The 10,184-nt window shown below is 35.9% G+C and overlaps 1 protein-coding gene across 1 annotated transcript in view; it reads right to left on the bottom strand.

Annotated features, from left to right (window-relative positions):
- Positions 1-3,497: 3,497 nt before the first annotated feature.
- LOC139741354 (uncharacterized) overlaps positions 3,498-10,184 on the bottom strand; it is a 37,707-nt gene continuing 31,020 nt past the window's right edge. Inside the window, exons 15-18 of the mRNA XM_071651935.1 lie at positions 8,556-8,697; positions 7,557-7,720; positions 5,267-5,413; positions 3,498-3,647 (exon numbers count right to left, since the gene is read on the bottom strand). Of these exons, the coding sequence (XP_071508036.1) occupies positions 3,498-3,647; positions 5,267-5,413; positions 7,557-7,720; positions 8,556-8,697 (603 nt within the window). The remainder of the gene's footprint in view (positions 3,648-5,266; positions 5,414-7,556; positions 7,721-8,555; positions 8,698-10,184) is intronic.

The following is a 10,184-nucleotide window of genomic DNA, read 5'->3' as shown; positions in this document are numbered from 1 at the left end:
TCTGAAGCAAATAATTTTCACACAACAATAGATATATAATGTACTCTTAAATGAATCCCACAAGGATTGGAACAATCATCCCCCAGCATTCCCACTGATTCCCACTGATCAGTTACTAGCCATCCCCTTTAAGTCTAATTCACGCAATCTTATTTGCTTTGATTCTATTCTTTTCAGTTCCATTTTTATTTTTACTTCTCTTTGTTCTTATATATGCATATATATATATATATATATATATATATTGCTTGTAATGTAATTTCATTTTCTCTCTCTCTCTCTCTTTCTCCATTTCCAGTTTAGCCAGCTTAGGACGTGTGGTCCCACTACGCTCAAGAAGAGCTTGTGTGGCGATTTCAGTTTGTTCTATGAGCTTCATGACTGTGATATGCATGTGTGTGTTTTGTGTATCGTATCAGTTAGCGTAAGTGAGTGTGTATCTCATTTGTATGGACCTCTTTACAGGGAGATTCGATGCCTTTGCCTTTCCAAACACGTTTTCTTTTCTTTCTTTTTTCGTTTTACATTTCTTCCACCTTTTTTAAGACTCATAATCCTAGAGAATAAGACTTAAATGAAGTGGTATAATATACATATCTCTCTCTCTCTCTCTCTCTCTCTCTCTATATATATATATATATATATATATATATATATTTGGTCAGTAAAGAAGAATGAATTTATTCGACTCAAATTTTTCAGCCGCCTCCGCTTTCTTCATGTGTCTTGACAGAAGAAGGCGGAGGCCGCTGAAAATTTGAGTCAAATAAACTCATTCTTCTTTATTGACCGAAAATGCATTACCAGTTTATTTCTTCATTTCTTCGTGAAGCCATTACGCGAAATCTATATATATATATACATATATATATATATATATATATATATATATATATTAGTATCATTATTATTGTTATTTTCATTATCATTATCATTATTATCATCATTATTACTATTATCATTATTATTATTATTATCATCATCATTATTATTGTAGTCGCTAACACAACAAATGTGTTGGGTAACACCGTGCTAAAATTTTTGTTCCCAAAGGTTCTAAATCTACGCAATCAAACAGAAATGTGTCACACGTCAAATCCTACAAGACTGCAATTTATTAGTTATGGATATCCACACAAGAAGGTTGAAATGGGCAGATTGTTGTTTTCTTTTTCTTTAAAGCAAATGTTATATTAGCTTTAAACATATGAAATCACTGCAACTAGTATGATATGAAGCTGCCGTTATTCATGTCAGACATTTGAGAGATATTGCAACAGGTTCTAAGAATATATGAAACCTGTTTTGCTTTGTCATGTGAAGATAGATCATGAAAATTCGAAACATTCAACTTTTTAACTTAAGGGCTAATTAGTATGGTAATCACTGCTGGTGCAAATACACGTGTAGGCCTGCTGCTTTCTTACGTAATGTCATCACCATTATATACTTTAAACTGAGTAAAAATTCCTTAAACCGCTACACATTGTATAAGATATATAAGGTAATGTCAGGACAAGAGAATTATTATACAAAATGATAAAAGCACGTAATAGTAGATGATATTATACTTTATGCAATGTATGACATCTCCTATTAGTATACTATTAGTATTATTAGTATATTATATTTGTTCAATCACAAAAGATCCTCAATGTAACATGAACATAACGAACTTCGACACTGTCTAATATCTTTTTAAAGTGTAAATCAATTGCAATTTTAACGGTTTCGAATTAATCATGAACGCTACTAGACTTATCGCGAAACGCTACAAAATTGTCTTTATTTAGATGACTTAATGAACAATCTACTTATTACTTTTGAATCACGCGCTTATTATATCTAGTTCAAACTCAATATCATTGCTTTGATTTACTGTACCAGGTTGGGTGTAAAATAAAGTGATATTATCAGCTTATATGATGATATGAAACGGTTATGTCATCGTATATTATGTAAAAACAAATGGGGGCCTACCCTATACACAAGGCCCTTGAGGAAAGCAAAGCATACAGTGTTCGGAATCTCATGGATTGCCAAGAAAATATTGCAATATTCAAACAAAGTGGTGTCAAAAATGGCTCAATCAAATTTCAAACGTAGATGGAGCTGTTCACATTACACCTTCATCTAAGCAAGGGTGTTAGTGCAGAGAATATTTGATTTAAAAAAAAATACTGAGAGTAGTAGTTGGCAAAGCAGGCAGAAAAAACCAAAAGCGAATAAAATTACGCGTGGTATCGGTTGTAAAGAATTTTCAGCAATATCAGTTTTCGGATACCATTAAAAACAACCGCAAAACAAAACATCCTTTCTGTACCTTTCCACAAATGTGAATTTCTAAAGGTCATGCCATGACCAGATGAGAAATTCAAACAATTATTTCAAGACATCAATTTGACCGACCAGAATGCAAGCAGATATGTATCTTTCAACAAATAGAGCAATGCTTTTCCTTTCGTTGGAAAGTTGTCTTTGTAGTTTAACGACATCTTTTTACGTTTTCGAAATCTAAATTTATAAAAAGCTCACAGAGAAGAAGCGACTCAGAGAACAAATAGAAAACTAAAAAATAGTAGAAAATAGAAAATTGTAAGTGCTTGCAAGAAGAATGTTTTAAATACATAATAAGAAATATATACAAACGCATAAGTAACTTCAAACAAGTAACAAGTAATAAGCTATCATGTTTTGGTACTTATGATATCCATCACTAATGGATAAACATTGCAATAAAGTTTGGAAACATTGGAAAAGTGAATCACAGAAGACTGCTAATTTTCGTCAAGAGATAAAATCTATTCCATTTATGATATGCATTTGATTATCACAAAAAAGAAGGAATGATTGCTCCAAATACGTTGATTCTTCAGTGAAAGTCTACAAGGTAAGTTATATTTGCCAGATTATTAATCTACATCGTCACCTTAACTAAGTAACACAAGTATGCTTTGTCATTTTGGCGGGTATAACAGTTTTGTGAAAACATTAGGGAAAATCCAGATTTGAACTGTCTAACATTTTGTGAGACCTTTGTGAGACCGACATTGATTGATATGTCGATTAAGCTTCTCGAAATATTAACAATCCTCCATTATCTTCAACTATACAGCTTTAAAGATATCTCTGTTTTAAGAGTAGCTTTTAACGAGAAATGCGTTATCTTTGAGGCTTGTACAGGACGAGTGATCACATTGCACGTCTATTAATTCCGTAATTATAAAATATCATTAATATACTTAGTACAACTGTATATGCATCATACGTGTTTACATTTCTACTTTTTCCCCTAGTACTTATACAGGGAAACCTCATTTAAAGCGAGGACCCAAAACAATGACAATAACCTCACACCAGGTATATCACTATGCTAGGGTACAACCACACAGAAATAAAGAGTTAGGACCTGCAGAACACAGCTTATATCCAATCTCTTCACTAAACGAGAACCCTCTGCTTGTATACGGGATCGACCTACCCATCGACCTACACATTTAAGCAGAGGTTCCATACAGTTCCATTCGAAAGACGATGTTTTTTTTAGGGTTCCAAGAAACAGGTACGATGCGGACGTAACGGCAATACAACGGGTCGGGGAGACGGTTGAACACCACCGTTTGACTGTCCCAGTTGGCCGTGAAGATCTGAAAGAAGGTAGGAGAAGAGGGGTGGGCTTACAACATTTTATAAAATGACGGAGCAGATCCTAATCAAATGATTGGTTGAAAGCATACACGTGAACAGGCATTCACTTTACCGAACATTTGATTTTGCTTGTTACTGCACTGGTCATTGGCAAAGTATAGTGACCAACCATTAGCATTTTCACGTCGCGATGCATGGTCGTAATCCATCGTTCCGTTCACTCGCAACAATTGCTGGCGCAATCTTATCAAACGCAAGTATGTGCTTTATTATTTGAAAAAGCAATATATATATATATATATATATATATATATATATACATATATATATTATACATATGTATATAATATGTATATAACATACTATATAAAATACATACATGTATATCATATAGGCCTATATACATATATATATATATATATATATAATACATATGTATATAATATGTATATAACATACTATATAAAATACATACATGTATATCATATAGGCCTATAAACATACATATATATATATATATATATTATATATATTTATTGTATGCGTGTGTGTATTAAAGCTTGGTGTTATTCAACCTGTGAGTGAATTCAAATCGGCGTTACAATCAAAACTGGCAAATAATAGTAATTGCCTGTAGGACTACATGATAAAGTGAAAAGTCTGAATAGTATGTAAAGTAAAACTTTGTGGAAACTGAACCATGGAGAAGTGGTTAGTCTAGCTTTTTTTCTTTTTTTTTTGCAGTGTCGAGGAGCGAATCTCTCAAAATTCCATGTTTCTGTTATTAAAGTGCAAAACATGATGTCATTCGTGTTTGAATAATATCAGAATAATGATCTGTTAGATATATAAAGATTTGAGACTGAGGTGTAATGCGTTTGAATGAAAAAATGGAAATTTCATGCAGGCCCACAATTTAATTATATTGCAAGTTGTGAAGGGAGGACACCATAATCTCACTATTTGCATATTTATATTGATGGTTCAAGAACTGTTTCTTGAAGAATAAAAAAAAGATTAAATGGCATAACCTTCGTATTTTTCATTTGATGTGGGTGAAATTTTTACTGTTGTGCTAAGAACATTTTTACTCGTCCTTTTCAGATAAACTTTCAACTACACTGGAATTCCCTTTTAAAAGTCTTCCGCAGCATCCTTGTCCTTTCGGAGAGCCCAGATATGAGCCACTTTCCTGGGCGTCCTGTTTATCAACAAGTCTAAGCTAAGAATCAGCAGGTCGTTTTTCTGCCTTCCAGTCCTAGGGAATGCATGCCCCAAGCGAGTTCAACAAATCCACCTCTTGCATTCGGGTCTTTAACAAAGCGTCGATTCTTGTTTCAAAACGTTACCTTCTCCACACTAGTTTAGCTATAGAAGTACATACACCAAACTACAAGTAACGACCAAAAAAAAAAGTTTCAAAAAGTATTGCCTGTTACGAAGGGAAGCAGAATTCAAAACTGGAGCCGCTTGTTTTCCCGCTTCCTTCTGCATCCCTTCCCAACCCCTGAGCTCCCTTTGCAAAAAAAAAGAAAAAAAAAGATATATTTAGCGCCTAAGTTCTGAGTCAATTATTGAGTATTTGTCACGTGATAGAAGAAATCGAGTCATTCCTTACCATGTCTCCACAGGATCCCTGTACGAAAGTGAAATTTGCTCCATTCATCCCGGAGGACACTTTATACGACTCCACCCATGATCCGATGTCAGGCTTACTTCCATGGGTGGCTATTCCGACGACTTTCTCCGTGGTCCGCAGATCCACCTATTGGCAAGGTTGAGAGTTGTCAACTTTATTAAAGCAAGTACAAGGTTGTGCTTTAAAATTAAATCTCCAAATACGTGTAGTGCCTTTCCTAAAAAGACGCACACCAGTCCATACAGCAATATTTCAATACCTCCCCACCCCCCCCCCCCCCCCCCCGGCATTAATAGGTAAAATCCATCCATGAATAACAATAATAATAATAATAATAATAATAATAATAATAATAATAATAATAATAACAATAATAACAATTATGATAATAATGATAATAATGATAACAACAATACTGATAACAATAATACAATTCTCAATATGAATTTGGCCAATTATGGTCGACATGGCTGCGTTGGCCCACAGTGGCCCGGGATCACAGTAGCCCGGGCCCTCTGTCTACAAATAGATGGCCACCAGTTTCTAAAGACATTATGTTTTGGTGACTGATTTGCTCATTGTTTACTCTTCAGGAAAAGGGAGGAATATCATATTAAACGGCCGAGTGCTTTAGCACTGCAAGCATTTCCGCTTAGTCGGGTCGATCAGGGGTGCTAGTATACTAGTCACTGCTAGTATCTTTGTTGCTAAGCTTTTCTACGGACAATTTTGGCACAACATTCTTATTTTCTAATGGTCACATTTCATTGCCAAATTCTACATATCCCATATGCATAACAGAAATAGGTATACTCCCATGTTGTATTCATTCATTTCATGAATATTTGGTGTCTTGGTAAATCATGTTCATGTCTCGATTTTATTACTTTTCGGAAGATTTGCAAAATTAATTATCTCAGTTTCAAGCTTCTGGGTCTTTTCCTACATGATATCCGAAGCAATTTCTCAAAGGTGTCAATTTTTCCCATATTTGCTCTCATTAAAGGATTTGAATATCTATGTTTTTTCCTCTCCCCCCCCCCCAAAAAAAAAATGATCCTCTTCGTTACCCAAACGGACCACAAAAGCGAAAAAAAAGGTTTAGCCATCGTTAAAAGGCGAAACAAACCAAAGCCAAAGCTTTGAGACATAAGGGCTTTTTACACTTGTGTTTCTTAACCCCGGACTTTCTCTGACCCAGGACTATCGTTAGTCCCGTACCAATTTTTTCAGCTTTTTACACTCGCTAATTAGTCCCGTACTATCTCTTGTCCGGGGCTAAGGAGAAAACTGACGTTTTTACACTCGTATTTCTTAGCCCCGGACTTTCCAAACCACATGAATATTCATAATTACGTTGTGTACTGTACACGTACACGCACGCACCGGCAGCACTTGATTACCTCGTTTCTGATTGGTCAGTGAGGGTCGGACTTCGTCTCCGTCGCTTAGCCCAGGATTATTTTTTCGTTCTGTTTACACTCACTTGCTTGGCACCGCAATTGCGGTGCTAACCCCTGCTAATTTGCAGGGCCATATAGTACCGTACTATCGGTGGGGCTAGCCCACTTTGGCAAAAACGAGTGTAAACAGAAAGTGGGCTAAGGATAGTCCCGTACCAACGGTGGGGCTAAGGCCCCCCCTTAGCCCCACCGTTGGTCCGGGGCTAAGCAAAAATTTACAAGTGTAAAAAGCCCTATACACTGTGAGCTAGTTAGTTCAGTTAGTTTCATAACTTTGAATTAACTGCATTTTTTACTGCAAGTTCCGCATTATCTTTCCATTATAGCATGTTATGCTTCGAACCAGTCGTATATGAACGACTACATTAATAGATTGATATAGATAATGTAATTACTCTATTGCACCCCACCTCACAGAAATCTAATATAATCTGGCAAGAAATGTATTTGACTTGAGTAGACGCAGGTGAAATAACTAACAGAGGCATGATCCAATTTGGATATTACATAAAATCTCAAAATTCATATTTTAACAAACAAAGCACACGAAGTGGAAACGACGATGTTTCTACTTCGCAACCCGCCCAGTGGCTTGTATACACATTTTCACTGAAATCAATAGTTTGTTTGATTTAGCAAGCTCAAATTTTTCCTCAATTTCCGTGAAAAAAGGAGGAACAATTATCAATAACTATCCGGGATGTGCGAAATGGACAAAATTTCGATCATGACATTTGTTTCGGGGATGATTTCTTTTTCATTTTCTTTTTTTACTTCGATTTTAGCATAACGAGTCGCAGTTATACCTGAATCCACTCCCATCCTTCTGGCACTGCACCTGTATAGCTGGGGTTATTGTTGAGGCGCCACAGACCGGCAAGACCCGGGCTGGCGGAGCCAGATACCCCGAGACTGGAGTCTAGTATATCCAAACTCTCCATCCCCAAGGGCGTGACGTCATCCGGAACTCCTGGAATTAGGCAAGAAAGACAGTCATCATACACCACATGGAAGATATGACACCGGAAATATGAGAGATGTTCGTTATATCGAAGGTTCTGTAATCCGAAAACGAAATAAAGTGCGTTATTCAAATATTTCGAGAGTTCGAAAAAAAAATGATAAGGTTCGGACTTACGAAACTTTCTAGACTAAAATACAGGAAAAATACAATACTATATCGAGTGATCCACTAAAGGGCTTCGATGTAACGTTACACAGGAGGATAAAGAAAATAAAGAGAAGGAGAATTAGGCATTTTTTTTTAATGGCATCCATACTCCGAGATTAGAGCAATCTGTATATTCCCCAAAACTAAAGTCACCAAATCTTTTATCAGTGAGATTGTCTAGAGAACACTCACCTCAGTCAGTACTAGTAAGTCGTGAAATCTCTGTTGAGCCAACTTGGTAGAGATCAGCTATTATCATTAATAGGACTTGGACTATATACCAACCTGTATACTGAGTGGCTTTTCTTGTATATCATTTCCTTTATCATTGAATCGGCCTTCTTGTTTTTAAGATATGAATTTATAAAATAGAATTTCATTATTCATCCAAAGCGTTATGTTGAACTTTATCACAATATTGATATTTTGATGTCGTTTAGGCATTAGTGTACACGAACATATTATAGCACAGGAAAATGTGATAGGTTACACGTGACCATATGTACATCCTATCATTGACTAGGTACCTTTAATACGAACATTTACATGCAAATGAGCAATGAAATGTTCTTACATTACGAAACGGATGGGCAGGCGTCCTCCCGCATATTCGTGGTTATCGTCGAAAACTTACCTGGGGTTTGCTCGTACACTTCCAGTCGCAGACTGATATGTTTATGGTAGGTGATCGGCGCAACTCTCACGGACTTGCAGTTTTGTGGGCGTGGCAGGGCGTTGTAAACTACCGTGTTGCGATCCATGTTACCCTGGAATATCTGTGGAAGACACGCTTAAATGTTGAAATGTATGGAAGCTTAAACGAGAAGGTATGGCACAAAGTGACTAAAACTGAACAAGGCGCCTTGTATACTGAGACAACGTAACGTGGGGACTGTCAAAATTTAGTGTGTATTTGTTCAGGTTTATATATATATATATATATATATATATATACAGTACTCTCCGCGTAATCGGGTATCGCTTAAACGGGTACTCCGTTTAATTGGGTAGTAATGTCAAAATCAGTTCCAATGCACATTAAAATTACCTGATAATCGGGTTGCCTCTCCCCATAAATGGGTAAAAAATTTTCTTCTAATCTAATTTCTACCCACATATTATCGCAGATATAACACTTCAAGAAATCATGAATGTCAAAATTTCCACGGGTAATCGCATTCTCTGTTTAATTTGCAAAGAAGACCGATCATTTGGGGAGTGATTAAACATGAAAACACATGTGCCAGTACCGACTTGCCACACGTAAACGAACATTACACATGTAGCTGGCACTCACAATTGCCTAGACAGACATGAGTTGAACACATTTGCGCTCCTCCATTGCTCCGCAACAAAATTCACAATACGAGATGTTTGCAACGAAAATCAGGCCATGCACAAGCTCCAAAATTTTGCTTTAACTTCCCTAGTCACTTCTTGAAAAGTAACCCGACGTTCTACGTGACTAATGCACGCAAGGAGACGTGTTCATTTCGGAAAATGCCTGCGTGTTAGCGAGGAGTCCATAGTCAAACGACAAAGTTTTCTAAAGATACATTGTCCATAAAAAGAGTGTAAATTATTGCTCGTAACTGAGCAAGTGTAAGGTATGATTAATGTGCCGTGAGAGCACGCGTGTTAAGCATACAGTGTAGATGTTTGGTGCACTGTACAATGCATGTACATACACATTGTGTGTGTCAATTGTGAACGAGACGTGTTCTTCTGTTAATTGGGTACTCCGCTTAATCGGGTAAGAAACGCTCCGCTCGAGCCTACCCGATTATGCGGAGAGTACTGTATATATATATATATATATATATATATATATATATATATAATATATATATTATATCTCACGTTGCAACTTCAAAACTACTTAGTTACTATGGTGTTTTCTCAAAAATAATGAAAAGGTACTTGATAGCACTAAATTCATTAATTAACATTCATCAAGCCAGGGCAAAACAAACATAGACTTAAGAAAAAATAATCGATACAGGGTATTTTGCATTATTTTCATATTTAACATTTTCCGCAACAAATTGCGCCAATCGGCTTATGTCTTTTTTTTTTTTTTTTAACGGGACACATCACGTACATTCATATGCATGCAGGGTTAATGTATCATGAAATGATAAAGACATATATTAAGTAGAAGTAAAGTTTAAACACTGTAAAATCTCATTTCTTTTGAACTGTTTTCCGATTGACTTTAAACCTCACTGAATTATACTAATAATATGTCTGCATTAACTGAATC

The sequence above is a fragment of the Diadema antillarum genome, unplaced genomic scaffold, assembly GCF_040938485.1.
Source record: "Diadema antillarum isolate AM-2024a unplaced genomic scaffold, OU_Dant_1.0 seq00000923_RagTag, whole genome shotgun sequence".
Lineage (NCBI taxonomy): Eukaryota > Metazoa > Echinodermata > Echinoidea > Diadematoida > Diadematidae > Diadema > Diadema antillarum.
Note: the sequence above shows the minus strand (reverse complement) of the source record. Positions and strands in the feature narration are given on the sequence as shown.